The sequence below is a fragment of the Acinonyx jubatus genome, chromosome F2, assembly GCF_027475565.1.
Source record: "Acinonyx jubatus isolate Ajub_Pintada_27869175 chromosome F2, VMU_Ajub_asm_v1.0, whole genome shotgun sequence".
Taxonomy (NCBI): Eukaryota; Metazoa; Chordata; class Mammalia; order Carnivora; family Felidae; genus Acinonyx; species Acinonyx jubatus.
Genome location: NC_069394.1, coordinates 31,397,614 through 31,425,061, shown reverse-complemented (window position 1 = coordinate 31,425,061; position 27,448 = coordinate 31,397,614). Strand labels below are relative to the sequence as shown.

Below are 27,448 nucleotides of genomic sequence, written 5' to 3'. Positions count from 1 at the left end.
TTTTTGTTTAAAGCAAATAATAATACTATATGTTAAGTACTTTTATAAATATTAATTTAACCCTCGTGTCAATTTTATGACACAGGTGTTATTAATACCTCCAATTTACATATGAGAGGGCCAAGGCAAGGAGAGGTTAAGAAAATTTCCCAAGGATGCAAACTCGTAAATACCAGATTAGGCATTCAGTTCCAGGGAATCTGCCCCCACCTCTCCCTGTCCATAGTCTTAGCCACTCAGCTATTATTCTCCAGGCACAGAGTCAGATATATGCAAATGTGGCTTTTATATTCTAATGTTATACCACTTTAAATTCCTGTGACCTAGGAAATATTCTCATTATACTATACTAGATTTTCTCAACTGTTGCTACAGTACCCCAGGGCATCCTATGACTTTACTAGGTGTATAATAGAACATTATTTTTTTCCAGATAGCTACAGAACTCAGGAACATATCCAATTAGTTATAATAAAGGTACAATTTGAATTCCACTTGATGGAAGATGTAACTCCAGTTAAGAACCCAAACTAAATGAAACCATTTTTTTTCCTTATGCATTTAAATCATAGCGGGATTTAGTTTAGGCTTACGGTAGAGTTTTATCATGTAGTGTTTAAACAAAATAACAAAACTGTTAAAAAGTGCAGAGCATGGCAGATATAGAAAGATGACTAGCATTGCTTGGCTATGACCTGAATGGAAGATGATAGAAGGGTAGTGACAGTAGATGAAAACCCTACAATGTGAGAGGAAAAGGAAAGCATGTGGCAAGTGACAAATAATAGTAATTAAGGGGTAAAGGTAAAGAAGCTTAGAGAGGGTGTCTCCATGGGTAAAGCCATTCAAATAGAGAACTGACCCAGGTCCTTGGGAGCCGGTCAACATAAAGCCACTTATAGTTACTGTTGATGCAAGCCCTGGGCTTTGGGGTGTCCATTACCTCATTTAAGCCAAAAGATGCATGCATGCTACTTAGTGATTTGGAAGATGCATGGAAGATTTCTTATGCTTCTAGTAAAGTAGAAATAAATTATGTAAGAATAAATTTAGTTGATTACTATGAAGGTAGGGGGATCCCGTTTAAAGTGGTTGGTATTGGGGGCGCCTGGGTGGCTCAGTTGGGTAAGTGTCTGACTTTGGCTTAGGTCATCATTTCATAGTTCATGAGTTTGAGCCCGGTTCATGGGTTCAAGCCCCACGTCAGGCTCTGTGCTGACAGCTCAGGGCTTGGAGCCTGCTTTGAATTCTGTGTCCCCCTCTTTCTCTGCTCCTACCCTACTCATGCTTGGTCTTTCTCACTCTCAAAGATAAAATAAACATTAAAAAAATTTAAATTGGTTGGTATCGGAAGTTTTCTGCCACTTATTTTTTTCTCTAGTTCCTGTGACTTGGCATTTCATCATTGGCTTACTGGGCTTTATCTGCCCCTGGGAGAACTAGTTGAAATTGTCCTGAATCCTATTTTTTATGGAATAGGAAGGTCAAAAACCCTCCTCACACTTCCTTTCAAGTTTTTGTCCTTACTTCCATAGTTCTCTGGTCTCTACCTCTGCTTACGAGTTTGTTATTTTATGTCAACCCACACAGATTTAAAACATACATGTTCTCAAGTGAATTATTCAATGGATTCATCTGTTTTCCAAATGATTTAGAGAGATAACACATTGTACAGCACACAAAGGACTCCTATGTAGCTTAATCTCTTCTTATCTTCTGCTTCTTCCCCCAAATCCACACTCCAGAATAGGTGAGACCCCCTGCAAAAGGTGGTGTAGGCCCTGGAGTTTTGGTGTTTATCTAAAGTAGTACAGCAGCGAAGGATCTTGGGAAGCTGTTGTATAATTTCCACAGCATCCCTTGAAAGTTGGAAGAACAAAATTCCCTCATCCCTACGTCCTCTTACAAAGAGACTGGAACTTGCATTTATTGAGAACATCCCGTGTAGGTGATACACTAGGCACTTTCACAGTGTGTTTACTTAGTCCTCTGGGTCTTTTTATCCCCATTTTGCAGATGAGAAAACTGAGTCTCAGAAAAGTGTCCAACATTGTTACCTCACTGAAAAATGTATTTGAATACATATGGTGAAAAACAGGAATAGTTCTTTTCTGCTAAAAAACAGGAACAAGAAGGGGCAAAGATTATGAAACACTAGATAGTCTGCCTATGGGAGCCATGCCAAGAAGGATGGCTCCTTTTCCTCATTTCCTTTTCTCCATCCGAGATGTCGGCACTCGTTTTCCTTTGGAAGTACAAAGCACATTAAACAAAGATTCTTTGGGTGCCTATTAAGAGATTGTTTTCATTCTCTATTTGTAATATTTAATATCAATGAGTATTTTATCTCCTGTACACCTACATATTCCATTATGCTATTTACATTTGTGTAACACATTTAATTTAGAACATTGTTAAAAATTGAGAAAGGCTTCCCTTCATGAAATTTGGAAAGTGAGGGTAGCAGTTTGCAGGTTTCTTTGCCAATCACAGTGGTCATTTTTAGAATCTTGAAAGGGGTAATTCAGTTACCCACACAGTTCTGCTTTCTAAAAACGTACAAATGGAAGTCTTTTCTTAAGCGAGCCAACAAAGCTGCTTGCAGTTTTCAGACTCCAGCAATAACAATGAGATCACGACACCCTTCAAGTGTTGACTGGGGAGAGTCTCTGTTGAGGAAGGGCAGGGAAAGAACAGGGAAAATACCACAGGGCTATTTTCTGCTTGCCTTTGGCCTTTGGAACCCAGAACTGTGTCCTTTTGCTCATTCCAAAGAGGCTGTAAGAAGGGCTTGTGGTACACTAAGACATTTTTAAGTGATGTAAAACTTCATCAGTAATAGTATCTAGCACTGTATCAATTATAAGCTGTCATTGCTGATATGCTACAATATGAGACTTTAGTAACTGAACAATTCTGAAACAGGTGAATGTAAACTATAAACAGTTTCTGGTGATAAAAATAGTCTATGAGAATTGGAGATAACACTTGTCACATTTATATTTTGAAAATAATCTTTTCTGAGAACTAGAGATAACTGGCTTTCCTTCTGTAAAATTTAGCACCTTTCCCTTAAATTCCTACTCCTCTCCCCCTAAAAACTTGCTTTAGAGTGAATTTGAAATTTATTTCTGAAATCAAGTTTATAGGATGATCTGTAGAAAATTGACATTAAAAATTTATTATAGTTTTTCATAGCATGGTTGATATACAGTGTTATTTAGTTTTAGGTGCATAACGTAGCGATTTAACAATTCTGTATCTTACCCAGTGCTCACCATGATAAGTGTAGTCACTGTCTGTCACCATACAACATTATTGACGATATTCCCCATGTTGTGTCTCTATCAATGTAATAAATCCAAATGGTTATCCTACCCACACTTTTAATATCAGGGGTGGTTTTGCTTCTGTTTGAACTTTATATGAATGGAATCATATAGTATGTATTCTTTGGTACCAGGCTTCTTTTTTTTATTAAATATATTTTTTTTAAATCAATGTTTATTTATTTTTGAGAAAGAGAGAGACAGAGCGTGAGCAGGGCATGGCCAGGGAGAGTGGGAGACACGGAATCTGAAGCAGGCTTCAGGCTCTGAGCTGTCAGCACAGAGCCCGATGCGGGGCTTAAACCCACAGACTGTGGGATCATGACCTGAGCCAAAGTGGAATGCTTAAGCGACTGAGCCACCTAGATGCCCCTCGTACCAGGCTTCTTTTGCCAAGCACTATTTTTGTGAAAACTCTCCAACGTGTTGCAAGTAGTTGTAGTTCATTCATTTCCATTGCTGCATAAAGTTTCATTTTACAGGTATTATCACAGTTCATTTACCCTTTTCTGTTAGTAGACGTTTGGGTTTTGTTGGATATTGGGGCATTATTACAAGTAGTGCCTCCATGAACATTCTTGACTGTGCCCTTGGGTGAACATGTAGTATAGGACATATCCTAGGAGTAGAATTGGTGAGTCAGAAGCTGTATACTTCAGCTAGGCAGATATTGCCAGACGTTTGTCCAAATTGGTCGTACCGTTTTACACTCTCACCATCAGGTGTTGGAGAATTCCGGTTGTTCCTCACCATCACAGTTAATATCATGTCTTTCACATTGTAACCATTGTGATGGGTGTGCTGTGAGTGTGATTTGGTCTTAATTTATGTTTCTCATGTCTAATGCTGTTGAGCACTTTTTAACATATTTCCTGGCAGTTTGGATAAAGCGTTCAATTTTCATGAATATTAAGTAGGTGGTATGTGGGAATGGCAGAAATCATACGGATGATGGTGAAACTACCAAAATTTAATAAACACTGCTTTCATTAATGAATCTTTTACTAATTGATACATTTATTCCTTTAACAAATCCTCTGCTCTGGTAAGTTCAATTTAATGGAAGCTTCTTGAGAGTTAATAATGAATAACTCCCTCTGTGGAATGATGTGAGATTACCAAGGTCCATGTCATGGGAAGCTTCCCAGAGGAGGCCATTTTTAAGCTGAGTCTAGAAACATGAGCAGGATCTGACAGTAGGACTGAATATAGAAGAATGTACTGAAAAAAAACTAAATAAAGCCTAGATGTATGAGGATGTAGGAAACCTTTAGGAAATTACAAATTTTCAGGTGTGATTATTTAACTGATAAAGAAAACTGCTGGGGCGCCTGGGTGGCTCAGTCAGTTGAGCATCTGACTTGGGCTCAGTTCTTGATCTCGTGGTTCACGAGTTTGAGTCCCACACTGGGCTCTGTGCTGATAGCTCAGAGTCTGGAGGCTGCTTTGGATTCTGTGTCTCCCTCTCTCTCTGCCCCTCCCCCACTTGTGTGCACTTGCTCTCTCTCTCTTTCTCTCTCTCTCTCTCTGAAAATAGGTAAACATTTAAAAAATTAAAAAGAAAAGAAAACTGCCAACTTGTTTTCTGTAGGGAATTTAGACTTGAAAAATGACACTTAACAGTAGCCTCTGGAAGTACCAGGAGCCAAGAGTAAGCTAGGCTTAGGGTTCAGTTACAATTACAAATATAAAATTGTGTAGCTTGAAGTATTTGAATTTAACTCCTATCGTTTATCAGGAACTTTTATATCAAGAGAAACATTCTATATGCATGAGTGGGGAAAATGTTTTACGGATAGCTTTTTGCTTTCCATGTTAGTTTTGATGTCAGCTCTCTAAAATGTAGAAGTGAACAATGCATGACAGTGTCTGCAGAAATAATGTGAACTCTGTAATTTTTACAGCTAAGATGCTATTACAGATTAAACAGAAAAACACTGACAGCGTCTAGTTACCCAAATAGTCATTTCATTATCTTTTTCTGGGTTGCAATTATTTATTTCTAACTAGTGTTTTACTATAGCTTTAAAAATACTCCTTTCAAAACTAAAAGCAATAGCCAAATGCATTATCTTTGTCCAACACCACATTTTAGTTTGCTATTAGGAAAAATAAAAGTCCTTTCGCATCTGCATTCTAATACCTTTTAATGAAACCTTTAAAAGTGATTAGGTAGATTTTTTTTTCCCCAACTAGTTTCACAAATATTTGAAGAATTTAAAATACTATAGGGAAAGTCTATAATTTCTGAATAAATCTTCTTCTGTTTCTGGGCTGATATTAACTCAGTTGTTGAAAAAAGAATTATGCATTGAGGAGGGCACCTGTTGGGATGAGCACTGGGTGTTGTATGGAAGCCATTTTGACAAATTTCATATTAGAAAAAAAAAAGAATTATGATGGAGATAAAGTTGAAACAAGTGTCTGCTGGGTCAGTAATCACAGCCTGTGGTATTCTTTACCTGTAGGTTGAAGAAAAAGTCCCAGTCGGTGGATATTACCGCTCCAGGGTTCAACCCTCTGGCTGGTGCAGGAAAGCCAATGCCGCAAGCGAGTAAGCCCCCCGCACCCAAGACACCCATCATTGAAGAAGAGCAGAACAATGCGGCCAATACCCAGAAGCATCCTTCTCGGAGGAGTGAACTGAAGAGGTTCTACACCATTGGTGAGCACCAGACATTCTATGCATGTGAATAGGTGACGTGTGTCTGAACAGCACTGTGAGCGTGTGGGTCTGTGCTTGTTTATATGGGCATATATCGTTCTGATGGTTTGTGTGGTCATTTCCATTGAATGTGGAAATTGAAAAACACTGAAAACCTTCAACAGATTTAAATAAGAGAGGAGGCTTAAGGACCTTCCAGAGGAGTTAATTTTATGTATATATAGTTTTCCAATTTCTAAGCTTATGTGCTACCGTTTTCATTTTTGCCATTTTTCAGCTGGAGCCATCTTTTGTTTGATTTTGTTCGTTTCATTTTCCCTCCAGGCTCTCAAGTCCCTGACCCTGTTCTGTCAGGTTGTTAAGGCAGTGGTTGATGTCACCCTGTGACTAACAAAGCCATTAGGAAAACAGAGTCTGAGGGAAGGCAAATTGGCCTTGCACAGTACTTCACTTTGGAGGGACTGAATCCCATATAGAACCCATCATCTAAGAAAGTCGTCAGCTATGGATAGAGTCTTGCAGGCATTATGGGCCTGTTTTCCTGGATAAAATAATATCCTGTAATTTTGAACTTTATCACTTAATTGGGATTTTAAGTAAATAAGTTGAAGTATGAACTTTTTATACCAATATTTGTCCATTATGTCTTTGGCCTTGCTTTCTAATAACAATTTTCAGTGTTTTAGGTCTATTTGAGACAAAAGTTGCTCAGTATATCATATATGGTAGAGGATGATGCATAGGGGAGATAAATCTACCCAGGAAGAGGAGGTGGATGCTTGGCCTTGGCTTTATTATTTCATTCTAGAGATATTTGGTCACATCCAAAAGCGTTAGAAGTAGAAACTATGGCTAATGGGTTTACCAAAGCTACATCAAAGGGGTCACATTTTATTTGGTATCCACCACCCTAACTACCCCAATATGGAATGTTTGAAATGTTTTTCTCAGATACTTCAGGGTTCTTCTCTAGAGATCACAACCAGAAGACCGGATTCTAGTTCTGACTCCCACATCAATTTTCTGGGTGACTTTGTCAAGTCACTTTCCTATGTCTTTGAGTTAGGTTGTATCCTTCAAGCTTGAAGACATGCTTCCGTGTTGGTCTAGTACTATTTCAGGATATGGCAACTAAAACCATGCTTTCCCCTTCTACCACTCTATGTCCTCTTCCTGTATCTACTCTCAAGTGCCCTATTCTCGGATGAAGATGTTCGAGTCTTATTTTTCAAGAGATAGCAGGCATGGTGTCTTTGAGGATATCAGTAGTCAAGTAACAAGAATTGATATAAGACAGTGGCAACAAGTGCATGTTTACATTTTTAAAACTTACAGTAGCATGTTTCTAAAAATCAGTCAACTAGAAAAGCCCGTAAAGTTTACTGCGTCTCTATTTTCCAATGTCCTCTCCTCCCGTCCTTCAACATGTCCACCACCTTCTATTGCTTCTCTGACTTATTAACTGGATAAGAAGAAACAGTATTTTGCCTTCAGAAAATAAAGTTTATTGTATAAACCAAATATGCCTTAAAGATGAGAAAATGAGGGAGAAACAATGACCAGTTTGGCCACATGAATAAAGAGACAAACCTAGAAAATAGAGGTCTAAATGGTGAGTTTGGATTGCAGAAAGATGAACTGTGAATGATTTTTAAATAGCCCTACCACTAATGAATATTTAATTATTGGATTTTCAACAATTTGATTCATAATCAATGCCAGTGGCATGTCTATTATGTTAGAACAGATATCTGAATTATAAACAATGTGTTCATATAACCCTTCTACTAATTTGGACCCACAGCTATTATTTTCAAGGCCGAAATATTAGCAACTATGTGATCATTTGTATTGAAAGATTATTTCACAAAACAAGTATATTTCAGTATTCCTTAATACATGTGTTAGTAATAACAACAACTAAAACTACCACTAATTGGTAATGCCATATACCAGGTACAAGTGAAGATTGTTAGGTAGGTGTTATACTCTTTATTTTTATAGATGAGGGATAGAGCCTGAGAAAAGTTAAGGAGCCATGAGTAAGATAGCAGACTCTGCAAATGAAATTAACCTTGTGACACTTCAGAATCGGCTTCTGTGTTATTCAGAAGGATACCTGCAGACGTGAGCCAAAGGAGTTTCTCTATGGGTAATACAGTGGGGTAATATTTTTATTTCAATTCTCAGATAATCTCATTTAAGGAAACCATGCCAACTAACGCATCCGCCAGCCAATGTGCCCTTTCATTGAAAGCTATCTTTCGATGTCTCAATTTATGGTTCACAGAACTGAAAACAAAACAAAACAAAACAAAACAAAACAAAACAAAACAAAACAAAACCTAGGAGCCCTCATGTGGCCAAGTTGAGTACTACATTTAAATTTTGCAGTGAAAGCAGTACTGTATTTAAGTGAAATACTATATTTAATTGCAAGTGATGATTCTGGGGATTAAAGAATTTTAAAATTAAAAAAATAGAAAATTTTGAAGTTATTTAAATGTCTTTTAGTGGGTGGGTGGTACAGTGGGTTTCTCTAGAAATTAGTTTTGACCTCACAGCTGTTATCCTTCATGAACTGATGTATAGGATCTATTTTCTGTTGTGAGAACTCTAAGAAAGATATTCTAGTCTTCTTGTATAGACAATAGTTTCAGGTCCTCAATTATTCCTAACAATAGAAACATATTAAACCTAATATAGCAGCAAAAAAAATGACACAGCATAAACTCATTTTTATAAGAGAATTAACCCTTCTTATAAGAAGTATAATAACAATTCATTGTTTTGTATTAAGTAGGGGAAAAGCTATTCTCTATTGATGTAAAATATATGAATCTTTGTCGCGACCGGCGCGACAAACACCAAGGCCAGGGTCCTGAGGGTAGGGGAATGCAAGAAAAAAGAGAGAGTTTGGGAACAGGAGGGTCCCGTGGGCTGATGGCCCAAGTGACGGCTTTATTGTTGCTGTACACAATCTGTTATATCCAGACTCTTATGGGTCAGGCCATTCTAAGAATAAACAGGTTTCACGTAATCGCTGCCAACCAAAACATTTAGTTCTGTGTTTCTTGTGCATTTTCTAGACGGGTCACAAGACCTTGTTGATAAGATTGCTAGCAAAACACAATTCCCATGTTTGTTTCTATCTGACTCGGGGTAGAAAAAGGGAGGTAGCATTACTGCCAACACCTGCAGACCACAGGCTTCAGGAATTAACTTTCTCAGCCTTGACAAGGCTTTCGTATGCCCTTGAAAGTGGGGGAGTGGGAGGGGGAACCACCGGGTTGGCTTGAGTCAACAGGGAACGTTGCTCGACCCGGTCTCAGCCTGGCGCCGGGGCCCAGCCTCCCACATGAATGGGAGGGGGAACCACCGGGTTGGCTTGAGTCAACAGGGAACATTGCTCGACCCGGTCTCACCCTGGCACCGGGGCCCAGCCCCCCACATATCTTCACATAAATGAAAAGGAAAGTAATCACAATATCAGGACCATGTAAGGAAAGAGCTTTTTCTGCCCTGCTTCTGTCACTAACTGTATAATCTTGCAGTTATTTGCCATCTCTGGACCTTAATTTTTTCAAATCTGTAGAATGAAAGATTTAGATCAGTGTCTAAGTATCTTTTGTCTCGTACTCTCTTTTTATTATCATAACTGGCTATATGAAGTACTATGTAAGTTTTTTTTGCTGTGAAACGAATTGCCACAAACACAGCTCTTTAATACAATGCCCATTTAGCAGCCCGCAGTTATGTAGGTCAGAAATCTACATAGCATGGCTTGGTTCTCTTCCCAGTACATTACAAGGCTAAAATCAAGGTGCTAGGTGGACTGAGTTTTCATCTGGAGGCTCAACTAGGGAAAGAAATGCTCCCACATTCATTCTCCTTATCGCAGAATGTCGTTCCTTGCAGTTGTAGGACTGAAGTTCCCCATTTCTTTCCTGGCTGTCAGGTCAGGGCCACACTCAGCTTTGGAGGCCACTCTCTTTCTTTGCCATGTGGTCTCCTCCATCCTCAAGCCAGTAACTGTGCTTCAGATCCTTTTCATCTGAATCTTTGACTACGTCTCCTGGGGCTAGCCAAGAAAGCTCTCTGATTTAAAAGGGCTCAGGTAATAGATCAGGCCCACCCAGATGATCTCCCTGTCTGAAAATCAGCAGAACCTAATTATGAGGGTCATGTCCATCATATTCACAGTCCCAGGGATTATGCATGCATATAGATCAGAGGGTTGAAAAAAAAAAAGTTCAGAAGGATGAAGAATTTGTGGACCTTCTTAGTATTCTGCTTAACATATTTTATACCCCTTACCCAGTATATAGCACTATATACTCAACTACCAGCACAGCTCAAGCAAAACTTCCTTAAAACATTTCTGTCATGGGGCGCCTGCGTGGCTCAGTCGGTTAAGTGTCCGACTTCGGCTCAGGTCATGATCTCACGGTCTGTGAGTTCGAGCCCTACGTCAGGCTCTGTGCTGACAGCTGAGAGGCTGGAGCCTGCTTCGGATTCTGTGTCTCCGTCTCTCCCTGCCCCTCCTCTGCTCATGCTCTGTCTCTCTCTGTCTCAAAAATAAATAAAAACATTATAAAAAAAAATTCTGTCACTATCTGTTCTGATTTTTATCCTATCCTAATGCTCTGTCAACTCACTGAAGCAATTACATAATTAATCAATTGTGATCTACAGTTTGAAAAATCACTGGACTGGATATTTGAAGTCCTTCAAATACTTAAAATTATGTTATTATTTTTAAATGATAGGATTAATTAGAACTAGAATGATCCAGCATTAAATTGGTAGGTTAATAGATGAAAATAGAATAAAATTTGCCACTACTCCATTGTTTCTGCTAGATAAAACTCCTGGAGTTTGACATTCTTCGACATTGGCGCTCTATGACATTCTTTTCATCGTCCCAGGTAGACAGAAGACAAAACCAAATAGTAGACTCAGATATTTGTAATGTGCTTTTTATTTGATACCTTTAATTCAGAGAACCATATGTAAGGACTTGTGAAAGAATTGTAGATTAGGCATAGAGGTAGTAAAGAAGACACTACATGCAGGATCCAAAAATGTCCCATTGTTCCCAAGGTGAATCTGTATAATTCTATGTAGTATTTGTTCCTTGCTTTAGAATCCAGAGCTAGAATTTGTACCTCTTTTTCCACCTTCTGTGATTGTTAGTAAACGGTGCTGATGTCTTCCCATTCTGACAACTTCTTTGACATTTATAAAATAAAACAACTCTTGACTGGCTGTCCCCACAATCAGTCATTCATGAAACACCAAATGCTGATGAGCCCCTTATCAGTCCCTCCTCTGTGAAAACCTTACAGGCAGTGCTGATGAGAATAGAAAGAAAAGTAAAACAGAGAGCCCTGCTTTCAAGACAGTCATCAAATGGGTGGGAGAGGAGAGTGCCTGGTAAAAATGGGTATACCACTGAGTAGAATTCAAGACAGATGCCGTAATGACATTGTGTGTGTGGTGGGGGGGCGAGTGGGGAGCAGCAGAGGCTAGGGGAGGCTCACTCAAAGTGCTGTGGAATCCAAAAGATGGAGAAATTGCACCAGATTGTAAGGACTCTCATGGACTCTTCATTAGCTCCATAGATACAGTCGCCTTTAATCACCTCTTGCCCTCCTTGTGTTTAAGCTCCCTTAGCATCTGGCACGCACTTGTCCCCTTTATCAGTTCCTATGGGGAGGGAATGATGCCATTAATTTCAGTAGTCTGAGTACTGAGTACAGTGTGAGGTGCAGAGTAACTGCTAAATAAACTTTGGGGGCGGTAAAGAGGAGGGAAAACGTGGTCCTAGTGGAGGTTGTGAGGAGTAACTTTGCCCTTGCTAGTGGAGGAGGAGGGAAGGAAATTGGCTAAGAGTTCAGTTTAAGGAAGAGCTTCAGAGGCTTCAGGAACATCTGCTTGGAAGAATGGTGAATCAGATAATACAGCCTTCCACTTTATCTATCTATCTATCTATCTATCTATCTATCTATCTATCTATCTATCTACCTACCTACCTACCTATCTACCTTAGAGTTATCAGAGCCCTCTTTTATTACTTACACTAATGCTCTGTGCAACTTCACAGAGAAGGCAGACCAGGGTGGAACTTAGCCTTCTCAGGTTTCTGGCTCAACAGAGCTTCCAAGCAGATCCAATAAGGAGGCTCCTTGGCTCTCAGGTGTCCTGATGAATAATACCTCTGGAGCTTTCCCTCCCTTGAGACCTCTCACTATCAGGTCCTTACCTTGTCATGTGAACTGACAGCCTGCTCACCTTCTTTAATCTCCTGTTTACTCTCATGACTCAGTCTCTGCCTTTTATTCCGTCTGTATTAATGTCACCGGAACACCTCCTCTTTGCAAGATGCCCCCTATGGTGAGTTAGTCAATGTTTTTTACACAGTACTTTTCACTTATATTCAGATGAGTGAGTTCTGGATTTATGTGAGGGATGTGTATAATTCAGACTCTTCCACGTATGAAAATATGTTCATTTATGAATCTATTGATTTATTAAGTCAATAAATATTTAGTGAATGCTCACTACATGCCAGGTCTTATCCGAAATTCTGTTAATACAACAGTAAACAAGACCAGGTCCATGACCTCAGGTGCTTATATTCTAGTGGGGAAGATAAGCTATAAACAGTCAGGTATCTACCACATTGCCAAGGAATGAGGAGTATTTAAAGTTTTTTTTAATGTTTTATTTATTTTTGAGAGAGAGAGAGAGAGACAGAGCACGAGTGGGGGAGGAGCAGAGAGAGAGGGAGACACAGAATCTGAAACAGGCTCCAGGCTCTGAGCTGTCAGCACAGAGCCCAACGCTGGGCTCGAACCCACAAACTGTGAGAACATGACCTGAACCGAAGCCAGATGCCCAACCGAACTGAGCCACCCAGGCGCCCCAGGAATGAGGAGTATTTAAAGGAAAAAAAAACAAACAAAACAAGGGAGAAAGGTGATAGAAAATTTACTCTATAAAATGTTTAAATCTCATATAATTTTTATTTGATGAATTTTGTCAGATGACTTATACAGTCCTAAGAAATCAATTAGGACCGTGTCAATTACAGGACATTAGATGTGTTCGTAATAGATTTTTCTTTTTAAAAAAATTTTTTTTTCAACGTTTATTTATTTTTGGGACAGAGAGAGACAGAGCATGAACGGGGGAGGGGCAGAGAGAGAGGGAGACACAGAATCGGAAACAGGCTCCAGGCTCTGAGCCATCAGCCCAGAGCCCGACACGGGGCTCGAACTCGCGGACCGCGAGATCGTGACCTGGCTGAAGTCGGACGCTTAACCGACTGTGCCACCCAGGCGCCCCATAATAGATTTTTCAAAGCATTTTTGCTTTCCTTGCACAGAATTAGGTTTTGAAAAGACTAATGGAATTGACATTTGCAGCATGAAGAAGAACATGATTGAGGGGAAATGTAATGCTCCTCAAGCTGCCTGGCACTGTTTAAAGAAGTGGTGTCCAGATGTTTTTTCATTTCTATCAAGAAAAGAATAAAACATGTGGATTAAGCTGTAGTATAGAATATTGAAATTACATAAAGAATGTAACACATTTTCTTATATGTTACCGGAAAGTTTGCTTTTTGTTTATTTCTTAATGTATAGCTGTAACCTCTTTAGAATGGTTCAGAAGTCAGTTTGCCTAGAGGGAAAAGACCAACTCTCAAAGATCCTAAATGATTGTTATCAATGTCAGGAAGGCTGAGGTGTAGTCATTCCCTGTGTTTATTAAGAGCGCCTTCTTTTGCTCAAATGAGCAACAATCAATGGTGATAAACTTGGCCTCTGGAATTGATGTCTAAGTTGGAATTTCATTCCCCGTGCTATATGTATGACCATAAACAAGGTACTTGGAATCTCAGAGCCCAGCATCTTCACTTACAAGAGGAAATAAAACTGGCATTTACTGAAAGGGCTGTGGTGAGGAATAAGTAAAATGATCTACGTAAAGTGCTCATCCTAGTGCCTAGAATTGGGAAGTTCTCAATCAGTGTTAACTTGTTACTGTTGCTGTGCATCAAGGATACAGCCCGCACAGGTAATCCCTGGGTAAGGATGTGAAGCTTAACCTGGAATTTATGTGATGCAAGCCTACCGTCTTTTGATCCTTGTAGATCTGGTCACCTTATATGTCCTGCTTAAAAAAAAAACCTGCAGTGGTTCCTTCCTCCCCCCCCAGAACATAGGATTGTTGCTCTACAGACCTTTCCTGTTCTGCTCCTATGTGCTCTCCAGCTTTATCTCAGACCCCAGCCCTATACCCTAGCTAAGCCAAATTCCTTATGATTTACCAAAGGTGTTCTTATGTATGCTATACCCGGAGCTTTATGTTAGCTCCCCTTTCTCCCTAGAATAGTGTTGGGATTCAACCAAAACTTCCCTCATAACTGGCCACACTTTCCCCAAATCTGATCAGCATGAATAGATTTCAAAGCATTTTAACATACACATTATCAGTGTTATAGGTCTCTAACAAATACTCATTGAATTCAGTGTTTGCTTGTAACATTCTTAAAGGGTACATGGAATATATATATATATATATTCTGACCACCGTGCAGCATTCTGTGCAATTAAGTCTCTGAAAGTTGAATGATTTATTCATGATCACATTTTGTATAGCACGAAACCAAGGAAAGAATCTACATAGATGGATGACTAATAGTAAAGACCTTGGCCTCTGTACATTTTCAGATCACATTCTTTTCTCAGAAGCGAAACAAAAATGAAATAACATCATTGACCGAGATCTCAGTGAGTGGTTTCCCAATGCAAGTCCATACCATTGATGGTGAAACAGACCATTAAGAAAGAGTATTAGTTTTTTCATGAAATTAAATTTATTCAACTAAATTGACTGTTCTTTCCTTCTTTTCTCTTACTCCTCTTTTCCTTCCTCCTTTCTTCCTTTTTCCCCTTCTTTCCTTTCTTTTTTTTCCTTTTCCTTTTCTTTCTTTCCTGCCTCCTTCCCTGTATTAAAATGAACTGCCTTTTTGTGAAATGATGGCATAGTATATGTATTGGTTTGATAGACTTTTTAAATAAGATTTGTTCTTTTTAAATCTCATTGCTTATCAAAAATAAGTTGGGAAATGTCCACCAGAATACTCCTTTGAAATTTTACTGGTCTGTGAAATTGTAAACTCTGAAACTCTGAGAAGACAAGTGTTCTTGTCTTTTGCCCTGCCTTCAAGATAGAATGCCTTCAATATTGCAAACTTAATGAAGCACAGTTAAATATAAATTTGTATCTTACTAACCCTGGGCTGCTTACATATTAGAAAGAGAGCCTGCAGAATTAGGGGTTCCCTGGGAATTCTTTTGAGTAGTTGGCAAAATTAAAACAGTAATAACTAGTTTGGAAACTCTAAAAAGAGAAAAGCAAGATGCATATTTTAACTGCTTTTTAATTGCAGTACACTAAGCATTTTAAAATATCATCATATAACTTGTATGCCTCTCATTTTGAAGCCAGACTTTTTAATTATAAGAATAAGAAAGAGCAACTCTAAAGTAAAAACACTGTAACAGGAGAGAAAAAAAATGGGAGAGAGTAATCTTCCTAGAGGCAACACATTCTGCAGCATGAAAGTAGGTCACCCCTAAACCAGACCTTCTCTCCAAGCTAGAAGAATCTTCATGCAAAAGCAGAAAGTCTCTGTGATTTAATCAGCAGAACCATCTTGACATACGGGTCACTGTCTATAGGCACAGAAACTAAAATGGATAACTGTTCTCAGGGTTCAAATTAAATCATGTTCTTGAGAAAAATGACTTTGTTTTGAAGTCTGTTCTGACAGTCTGATGACTTCTTGTATTTTCTGAGTCACAAGAGCCTTTAGGGAAAATTATTCCATTGCTGAGGTTCCTTGTGATACATGAAACTGAAATTTCCCAAACTGACCTGGGCTTTTCACAAATTTTGAGGACCACCACATGTGTAGAAGTGTTGTTTCTTTTATTTTTTATAAATATTGCATATGAATGTGCAATTTCATTAAGATAGTGAATTTAAGGATATTGAGAATCCAAGTTCAATTTTTTGTTCTTTTGTGGGATAAATAGACCTAAGGACTCAATATATGCATCTGTGTCTGTGTGTACGTGTTGAAGAGGTATTTAATTGGGTTTTTATTTTGTGTCATTTTTATAATCCGTTCCATTTAAAACCCACTTTCAAACATGAAGGCTAGGAGAACCCACCAGCAGAAACTTCTTTTCAATTCTAGAATAAATATGAAAGCTTTATGTCTTCCTAGAGAAATTAGATATTTTTTTACTACATATTTATACAATTTTAAACCTTACTAAGAAGCAGTATGTACTCAGAAGGAAGAAAAATGTTTGTTTGATATCCCTTTAGATTGGTAGTACCCATAATGTGGCAGATAAGCTTGCCAACTCTAATTTTCCTGGGTTAGCACCATATTTTGTACGTTTGCCTTATTCTTTTTTTCGCTCTAATTCTGTGATTGTTCTGTGTCAGAAGTAATCAAGTCAGGACCAAGAATAATCACGGTTGTGATAAATGGATTACAAAATGTCAATAAAGCTGAGGTTTCCCTGAGCAGCTTGTATTGGTATTGTTAACTTTAAACAACTTTATAACATTTTGTTATTTATAACAACTTAAATAACTTCCAGTTATTTTAAACAACTTTATAACTTTTTTTTTATTTGTAACAACTTAAATGACTTTCAGTCATTTTAAAAATGTGTTGATTCGGGAATAGCAGAGAACTGCAAGTCAGGACAAGCAAGCTAAGGCAAAAACGTAGAAGACCAGAGATAAAGGAGGGATGCTCTTTTACAGAGGAAGTCCGGAGGGTTGGGGGCACTGTGATAAAAAGTCCACTGGTGTAAACTGGGAGTTAGAAGTATAGTGGTCTTTTATTGGTTGTGTGTGACAGCCTCTCACTGGCTGGGCTGGTGGCAGGAAGAAAGGAGCGGGTAGAGTAGTGCGGTTTGGCAAGGTGTGTCTGTCGCTTCCTGTTGGGTCTGTAATTAAAGACTAGTGATAAGGCGTGAGCGCTCCCCCTGCTGGCCTTCTGATTCCATTTTAAATGAGGTTTTCTTTAATTAATTTTCACAGAAAGGTGTTTGAGTTGCAGCTAATAGTTTTATAACTTACTAAAAACAAATTATACCTGTCAATTTACTTAATGATTTCTAAACAGCCTAATTAAAACTAGTTAGAATTGTGGAATAATTAAAATGGACATTGTGTCATGGTTGAGAAATACTCATGATCCTGTTTGAAATTTGCTAAATCCCTATTAAAATAAGCCCTTTAGCACTGTCGGCAATCAAAACTTGCCCTTTCCACTTACCAACACTTGTAGGAATGTTCCGTCTCACTGAACCGTGGCTAGGGGAAGAAAATAACAGATGATTAAGAAAGACCACTTTATTGTAAACATTTAATGGTAGAATTAATGGCAATTTGAACAGTAAAATATGTGTCCTAATTTCCCCAGTATTTCCATTTTTTTTAAACAGTATGAATTTAAAGAGCTTCCAAGGATTTTTCACACATTCAGAAAGAAAGCTGTTGGTATCTCCTGATTATTTTTAAGTTGGCTTTTCTTCCCAATTCATACTAAAGACATTTCTTCACACATTAAAAAAAAAAAAAAAATCAGGATTTATGTTCCTCAGTGAAATGGTGACCATGTTCACAACTCTGACCAAAAAAATATTACTTAGAAGAATAAAAATAGTTAAAAGCCAGGCAAATTGAGGGGAAGGCTTCCATTGCTATTTCTGCCAGATATTTTGAAACTACTTTGACTACAGTTAATTACTTTGAACAACTCAATTATAAATGTTTCAGTGACCATTTGTAATAGATTTACAGCAAAGCACATATACTTCTCCATGCAAGCCAGGCCTTTACTGAGCATTTTTGAAACTTCATTAATGCAAACTTTGAGATCAATTGGACAAACTATGAGATTAAAAGCCTTTGTGTTAGTACAATCCATGAATAAAAAGATACATGGATTTGAACTGGAAACATGAGTTCAGGGTACAGAAAATACTATGTTGAAGATATTAGCTTAAGAAATAGCTTTTTACTGGGTAAAAATACCTACTAAGAGGAATCAAATGAGGTGGTTTTAAAGTAATATTATCTCTTAATTAACCTATTTCATGTTACTATGCATGTTAAAGTTAAATAACTTCAAAATATTATATGAATAAGTTTTTAGTAATTTAGATGGATGGTTCCTGGGGGAGAAAGCCCATGTTGTCCCTGTAATCATGGCCAGTGAACCTCAGCATCCCATTTCCTCTATTCTATTTGGTCATTTATTTGGTAAACGTCTTTCATAAATTTGAGTCTTAAGTCTTCTGGTACATTTTGTCTTGTGGAAAGAACTGATATATGTTTAATTTAAAAGAACTGTGTTATAAATATTAAAAACATTACACATTCAGTATATGGAAAATAGCCCATCATCAGAGAAATCGGTGAGACTTTAAATAGTGCCTGCCCATCTACTGCATTACAATATTTTGTTTGCTAGCATTTGTACTCAAGGATCCTTGGACTTTATGTGTTGCTTAAATTTTAATACGCTGATAGAAAGGACATTGATTTCGTCTCGTAGTTCTTGAAGCCATAGGAGACAAAAAGTATTGTCAATAGTATATTGGAGCTAAAACATCATAGGTGCTCATGGAGAGTTGAATGTTAGGACTGTTTATTGAGTGTTTTATAGACCAATACAAAATAATTCCCTTTCCAACTAGGTAGTTTAAGTGTCTTTGAAGTCTTTTTCAAGTACTATTTCAAGTGAGTCAAGATGTAGCAAAAGCAGTAGAATAATATTTACTGTGAGAAACAGGATATCTAGAATGCTGTTTGGAGCTATAGAGTTTCACTTCCTGCTTTAAGTAACTTTGTCAAATTACAGATCTTTTGTGACATGCGAAACATTCTTGTAAATACACATAAGGTGAATGGGATGGGAAGGGTATAGCCAAAAACGTGCATTTAAATAAAAAAGAGAGAAATATAAATAATAATGCCCTCTTGCCATGCTCTCATTTATTTTTCACCTCTACTCCTGTATAAGCCTATCTGAACTTGAATATGCAGTTTTAAGAATGCTTGTTCATTCATTTACTTAATAAGTGATTGAGCACCACTGACAAGTGCCAATAGTTGGAAATGAGGCTTCAGAAAGATGAGAGGCTAAATAAATGGGGGTCTTGTGTGCTGTACTATGGAATTTGGACTTAATCTTAAGCATTGGGAATTGTTGAAGGGTTTTGACTAGGGAAATGCCTTGATAAAGTCTCTTTATAGAGAGATGTTTCAAGCACCATATGGAGAATAGGTTGGGGATATATATGCATAAAGGCAGAAAAGTCTTTCAGACAAATGGTGTAAGGGCTGAATACATAATATGGTGTACTGTTTAGGAGCTTTGGCTGTGGGATAACATAGGGTTTAGATCCTAGCTTGGCCGTTCTGGGTAGCTCTGTGACTTTGGACAAAATCACTTCTCTGAACTTCTGGTTTTCATTTCGGAAGTGAAAATATTACCATGTACCACTTAGGTTTGTAATAAGGTTTGCATGAGATAATGTGTACAGATTGCTTAATAGATACTGGCTCAGAGTAGGCACACAGTGAATATTAGATACAAAGCAAAGTATCAAAATAATAAAAAGTGACGAGAGCCTAAAGTAAGGCAGAGGCAATGGGACAAGAAAGAATTACAGAGAGACGATCTAGAAATATAAAGGAACTGATGATCAACTAGAAATGAAGAAGGAAGATTTTCCAGTTCATACTATAGTTTCAGGTTAAAAAAAATTTTTTTTTAAGGTTTATTTATTTTTGAGACAGAGAGAGACAGAGCATGAGTGGGGAGAGGCAGAGAGAGAGGGAGACACAGAATCCAAAGCAGGCCCCAGACTCTAAGCTGTCAGCACAGAGCCCGATGTGGGGCTCGAACCCACAAACTGTGAGGTCATGACCTGAGCCAACGCTTAAATGACTGAGCCACCCAGGTGCCCCTGTAGTTTCAGGTTGTAAATACCTGAAACAACAGCTAACATTTTTTAATTAAGAAGATATATCTTCTTTTGTAAACAGAATGAATATCTATATGGGCCAGAAAAGGGGGTAAAAACACATAACAATATATGAACATTGAAGCCCTGGGCCTTTTGAGCTCTGGTTCAGAAACAGGGACAGCCAAGAAGTGCTCAATTTCAGTAGGGGGACTAGGACTATAGGACCCTATGAACTGTGACAGGCAAGTAGAACTCAAGAGAACATGACCAGTAAATGCAGTGCAGGATCCTGGGTGGGATCCTGGAACAGAAAAAGGACAGTAGGTAAAAAGTAAGGAAATCTAGATGAGGTCTGGACTTTGGCTAGCAGAAATATATCATTATTGATTCATTAATTATAACAAATGTGATATCTGATATATGATGTTAATCATTGGGAAAATTGGATGGTGGGGTATATGAGAATTCTAGACTATCTTAGCACAGTTTGGTAAATATAAAAACTATTCTCAAATAGAAACGTTTGTTTAAATGGCAGGGGAATAGAACCCCCTTCACTTCTTTGAACTTGACCTAAGCTGGGGTTCCCAACTATGAAAGGAGGCTGGAAAAAGCTGTGATGCTGCCCACCCCAGGTGGTGGCACTAGCAAGCTTCAGAAGCCAGAGGAAAAAGAGGAAGGCTTGCAGCCTGGGCCTAGGAGAAGCCACCCCTTTATTTGTTATTTTGATCTATTTTTGTACCCACTGACAGCATGGGCTAGGAGCCACCCATGTAAGACTTTTGTCTGGGGGCGCCTGGGTGGCTCAGTCGGTTAAGTGACTCTTGATATCGGCTCAGGTCATGATCCCAGGGTCATGGGATCGAGCCCTGGGTCAGGCACTGCACTGAGCCTGGAGCCTGCTTGGGATTCTCTTTGTCCTTCTCTCTGCCTCTCCCCTGTTAGCGCATGTGCTCTCTCTCTCTCTCAAAGTAAATAAATAAACTTTAAAAAGAAAGACTTTTTTCCAGAATGGAAGTCTCAGAGGGCTTGTAGAGATAAGCACAAAATAACTGGATGGAAAGAGAAGACACACTACAGAGATGGAAAGAGTAAGAAAAATGTGAAAAACCTAAAATTTCCCTCTTAAGAGGAGCTTAAAACTAAAATTTAAGTACATGAGGGAAGCTAGGCCTGAGAAAGTCAACAAAATCAACAATTGGGTGAGGAATTGACTCTTGATACAAAGAAAAAAAATAGTTCTTAAAACTGACATGTTTTGTTGGAGGCTTCTAGGATAACTTGAATTTCAAATTTGAATATCAGGGTGAATGGGGTTGCTATTTACAAAGATAGAAAAGGCTATAGGGATAGCTTTTATTTATTTTTTGAGAGAGACCGTGCAAGACAGAGCATGAGCAGGGGAGGGGCAAGGAGGGGGGGTGGTTCACACAGAATCCAATGCAGGCTCCAGGCTCTGAGCTGTCAGCACAGAGCCTGATGCAGGGCTCGAACCCATGGACTGTGAGATCATGACCTGAGCCGAAGTCAGATGCTTAACCAACTGAGCCACCCAGGCGCCCCATGAGGATGGCTTTTAAAATAGGATATAGGGTTCAACTGGGGGTCAGTTGAGCTTGAAGTACCTGTGGAAATGGGGAGTTTGGAGCTGTAGTTATGGCCCTCAAGGGATCAGCTTAGAATAAAGTCATCCAATCAAATTGGCATGTAGGGATACAGGAGTTTCTGAAGACACATGAGTAAAGTAAGAAGAATATTTTGACCTAGATGTAAGGGGTGGGACGAGACCAGAGGCCGAGGAAGGATGGTCAGGGACACAGGAGGCAATCCTTGCTGTTTCCTCCAGCTCTATAATCCAGGAAATTTGTCCTTCCTAGCCTCTATAGTTACTCGGGAGAGAAATCAAACCATGTCATTCATATGACCAAAAGTGCCAAAGAAGGTTATGGTGATGGGACCCCGACATGCTATGATTAGAGAATTTATTCTCTAATCTGTGCATGAAAGCTATGTTGGAGGTAGGCTGGAACTATTCCTTATAGAAAGAGAGATCTCTTTGGTTCCCTTCTTTGGTCATCACTTCACATTTCAGTTCACTAGAGTGATAATATCTGTCAAGAAAAATGGGATAAACTGGGGTTGATGTCTAAATATCACATCAGAAACCTTTTGGTGTTAGGTATGCCTGGGTGGCTCAGTCAGTTAAGCATCCAACTTTGGCTCAGGTCATGACATTGCGGTTCGTGGGTTCGAGCCCTGCTTCAGGCTCTGTGCCGACAGCTCAGAGCCTGGAGCCTGCTTCGGATTCTGTGTCTCCCTCTCTCTCTCTGTCCCTCCCCTGCTTGCACTCTCTGTCTGTCTCTCTCTCTCTCTCAAAAATAAGTAAACATTAAAAAAATCTTTTGATGTTAAAGGCAGATGGTTTTTATCTGATTTAAAGACAAGTCAATGTATCTCAAAACCTCTTTTTTTCAGTATCAAATCAGTATTCATGAGTCTCTCCTTTTTGTGTAAATCACACTAATGATTCATTCTGCTTAAACACCCTATTTGTTGCAGAGTCATAACACATCACACGGTCTGAGAACTTTCTCCTACATTATTTTGGGACTTGTAGAAAACCTAAGGATGAGCACCAGAAAGCAAATGACTCAGAGTCTGAAGGCAGTTTCATGATCCACCACCTGAACGGGGGAAAGGTTAGGTTTTACTTTTCATCAGCAGGACTCAGAGGGGAAAGCTTTAATGCCTTAAAACGATTCTAAAGGATTGCTCTCTCCACTTAATGTGCATTGGAGAGTCTTATTAAGACACAGGTGCTGACCCGGTAGACCCATGGCAGGGCCCGCAGTTTTGCATTTGTAAAAAGACTTCAGGTGATGCTGAGACTACTGGTCCATGAATAGTAAGGCTAGTCTGACAAGCCTGAAGGCTTTCTTCATTTGGCAACACATATAAGATATATTTCAATATTTGGACCCAGATTATCATTCTGGAATTTATCATTAAGAATTGTGTTGCTTGCTCAAAACAAACTGCTTAGCTGCCACCCCTTAACGCATGTGGTGTAAGAAGCTTTCAGAATAAGAATGTGCATTTAACATTTTTTAATGTTGATTCATTTATTTTTGAGAGAGAGTATGAGTGTGAGCAGGGGAGGGACAGAGAGAGAGAAAGACAGAATCCAAAGCAGACTCCAGGCTCTGAGCTGTCAGCTGTCAGAGCCCGAGCTGGGGCTTGAACCTACAAACTGTGAGATCATGACCTGAGACGAATTCAGACACTTAACGGACTGAGCCACCCAGGCATCCCAAGAATGTGGATTAAAAAAAATAAGAAGAACGTGGATATTATCTCACATACATATATGGTTTTCATATTATAAAACACACAAATTACCCTATAGTATTAATAGATAAAATTGGGCATTTCAGACATGTTAGCAGTTCCTGAGTTTGTTTAGTCCAGGGTGTGAGCTGTGACAATATCGTATAGTTTCCTGAAGAGCAAGCAACAGAAGTAACATAGATTCTGACACGAAAGAGACGTGTTAGAAATTAGAAATTTACTGGTTCTTTTGCTCTACTGTTCACCTATTGTGTTGGTCAGAGTTGTTGATCAGCTTCTTCAGCTCTTGATTGGGAATAAAAGTACTTTCTTAGACTTTTTGTGAGTTTTAAAAAAGGTGATGCATAAGGCTCTTCATACTGAGTCTGGCTGGTAAATATGTAACAAATAGTTGCTATTTCGCCAAAGAAGGAAAAAGAAAATGGAGGGGGGAGTCAATAGGGGAAGTAATAGCTAGTTAGTAACAGTTTTAGCTTACGGAAAATACAGTATTGATAAATTTTTAATATCCATATTTATTTATTTTGTACTGAAAGCAAAAATAAGGTTTCTCGATCAGACGTTTTGTTACCTACAACAGAAGCAATCATGGGTTCCCTTTCCTGAATCTCCTTGCAGCAACATAATGAAAGATGTCTGCTCTATCTATAGGGGCTTGTACTGCAGAAACCCTGACGTGATGAATCTGGACATTTATAGAGGAGCTGGACAGCTGCCCTGATCCCCTCTGGAAAGAGGGAAACAAAACAAAACAAAACACCTTTGTCCCTGATGTAAATGAATCCTCTCTGGGAAAGGTCCCTAAGATTTCACAATCCTTTGCCAAGTAAACAGAATCACTGAGGGTTTTAGTCTCCTTGAAAATATAAATACGTAACTCCAGAGAAATAAATCTGTGTTTCTCCAGACCCTTCTCCATATATTCAGCCATCTTTTAACCCAATGTTCTTTGTTAATGCTGGGCCTCATGTCCTCTTCCCACCTCCCCTACCTCTGATTCCTGAGCTGTCAGCAAAGTTTGTGCAAATCATGAAGTTCCGGCTGTGATTGGACTTCCTGTGGAAACAGATGGAAGAACGGAGTTCCTTGTCCTGCCTGACTTGGGCAGAGATAGGGAGAATATACACAGACACGTAGGATAGAGAGACCCTCAGCCGGCCTTAGGGTTAGGTATGTAATCATTAATAGTGGAAAAAGGGGACTGGAAAAATCAGATGAACTTGAAAATCTTCCCGCATTTGTTCCTAACTAACTGCGGGGCCCTGGACCTGGGTCACTTGTCTCAGGATTCTAACTCCACATCCCACAAACTAGGGAATGTCATAGCCTCATGCTCCTAAAGATTCCTTTGCGCCTCTGACTCTTAGATTTTAATAATTTTAACTGAAGTGCATTTTATTAAGTGCTGTATTCAAATGAAGTTATTTTGAGCATTGATTTTTGGCACAACACCTTTCTAAATTCAGCTCAAATAACATTTAGTTTTAAAAACATGTTCAATTACTTGCCTTATCTCCTTTGTGCCATTTTTAGTATTCTTTCATTAAATTTTGTTGTTCTAAAACTAGGCTGGGTTAGTTTTTCCCAAGATTTACAAATTTCAGGTCGGACCTGCTTATTTCCTGTTTATGATTCCTACCATTCATCATGATTTGTCTTTTCTTGCAGCCCTCCCATATTGTATTATCCCACTGAAACAAGCAACCTTTGTAACAATTAAATCCCTTAATGGGAACGAATCTTTTCTCGGTGGCTCTGTCCTTTGTTTGGGTTTCATGACCCCCGAAACGTCTGACATACTCCACAGCTGTGAATAGCATACAAGTAGGTGTTTTGAGTGCAGTAAAGCCAAAAAGCTGAGTTCAGTGGAGCATGGAAAATGCACGTGAAGCTAGATTCTTCAAAGTGGGGAAGAGGAAGGAGAAAGGAACCAGTAGTTATGAGCACATGTGCAAGCAGGACCCCGGTGCATTATCACTTCATCTTCTCATCATAAAAACTTTGTACTAGTGGATATTTTTTCGTCTTCGCAGTATGCATGAGGTTCAGAGATACCCCATGAATTGTCCAGGGTCACCCAGCTGGTAACGAGGAGGAAGAGGATTTAAATCTACATTTGACTCTAAAACATATCTTCTTTCCATGACATTTCACTTTCTTCAAGCTGTGTGGCCTATTCTTTGAGGCAACTTTGTTATTTATCAGATAACGTAATGGCTGTATAAGCACTACTGTAGCAACTGTAAAGTGACCAGGTGTGACTTACTATTGCTTTAACTGATAAAACTGGGTAAGGCATTTAACCTTCCTAGGGAACAATAATAAATAATTGATATGCACAATTAGGCACTTAGTTTTGCTTATGTAATTTTACTTCTCATGTGCGTATTTGAAATAGCATTTTATAATTAATGCATTTTTCCCACCAAAGTACTAAACGTGGCCTTTTCCTATTTTCTCCATGAAAGGAGAATACTGGCAATGTTTGAAAACTCACTGTAGGATCTGGCTTGAGGCTTGTTATTGTGTGTGTGTGTGTGTGTGTGTGTGTGTTAGTAAAAATTAAATGGGTTTCTATAATTTGCTTGTTTCGTGCCCTAGTACATTATGACCTGATGAAATATCACAATAATTTGTTGATAGGAACCAAAATTAAGTTCACTAAACATGCTGTTAGAAAATGGTAAATTAATTTAAAATGTCATGCAGTGGGATTGGGTAGGACTCCTTTAAGAAGGACTCACGTCAAACAAACCTTTCTTTGTTAACAAAAGACTTAAGGATGAGGAAAATGTCATAGAGAAAATATCTTGATTTTGGTAGAACCATCCTTCAGATGTCTTAAGGTGGTCAGCTAAGAAGAGAGCAAAATAGTCACAAGATGATTCTCCTAGCTTTAAGGATGACAAATGGCAGGGAGTCAGCTCGGAGAATGGTTCCTGGCACTGGGCCTCAAGGCTTGAATATGAAACTGTTGTCTCATTCGGATTTCCCCAGTACCGTTGACTCAGACAGGTAAGACATAAACTGACACGATGCTGAGGGAGATCAAAATATGACAAGATACGTTGTAAAGGATTGGCTCAAATTGAAAAATTAACATTTATATAATTGATTCCAATTTTGTATAATTGACTCAGACTGAAAAGTTAATATTTGATGAGTTTGAGTGTTAATTTTTCTCTTTGTTTCAAAAAGACAGCTGTATGTATACATATTTCAGAAAACCTGATTTTATAGTGTAGTGGTGGAAGAAATTTCCCTTCTTCCCTTCTAGGATCTTTGACTGGTCTAATAATTGAATTGAAATAAGACAGATAAACAGGAGAAAAACAAATTTAACTTTGTATGTATCAGAGGCCCATAAAAATACGGGCCAAAAGGCAGCTAAGCACTCGAAGCTTATATAAAATCCTGAGCTAAGGACAGGGATACGGGCCATGGGGCAGGGGGCAAAAGAGGTGGAAAGCCACTCAGAGGAAGGTGGGAGATGTTTGGAACACAAAGGTTCCCCTGTTATGCAGGTCAGGTTCTCAGGTAAACCCTATCTTCTGTAAGAACTCTCTTCCTGGTACAGACCCTCTTTCCTATGTAAACTAAGGCAGTTGAGGGGGAGGAAAAGAGCTTTTCCTGAATCTGCTGGAGTTTGTTTGCTTTTAGCTCAAAATAATCCTTATGCCAAACTGACATATTTTGGGGTGGTGAATTCTGCTTTCCTTCAACAGCAATTTGAGTTAAAAAAAGAATCATAGATTTTGGGAGTTGTGGGGGAGGAAAAATAATTTTCTCTCTATCTTATTAGGCTTTTGGCTGAGACTCCCCCTGTGATAAAAGACAGATTAAGGGGAGAAAAACAGAAGTTTAATAACATGCATGCCTCCTGTATACTTAGGAAATACTCAGGAAAACTGAGCAATTCCCTGAAATGGCCCAAGCCACCACTGTATTGTGTTGTGTCATGTCGTGTTGTGTTGTGTTGTTACATTGCATTGCATTGCATTGCATTGCATTGCATTGCAAGAGAGATAGTG

General features: G+C 38.8%; 1 protein-coding gene across 5 annotated transcripts in view; it reads left to right on the top strand.

Moving 5' to 3' along the window:
- The window catches only part of OXR1 (oxidation resistance 1), a 448,199-nt gene that overhangs the window by 220,320 nt on the left and 200,431 nt on the right, over positions 1 to 27,448 (top strand). For all 5 annotated transcript variants that reach the window (XM_027064028.2, XM_053208273.1, XM_027064030.2 and 2 more), the window contains one exon: positions 5,798 to 5,994. In XM_027064028.2, the coding sequence (XP_026919829.1) occupies positions 5,798 to 5,994 (197 nt within the window). The remainder of the gene's footprint in view (positions 1 to 5,797; positions 5,995 to 27,448) is intronic.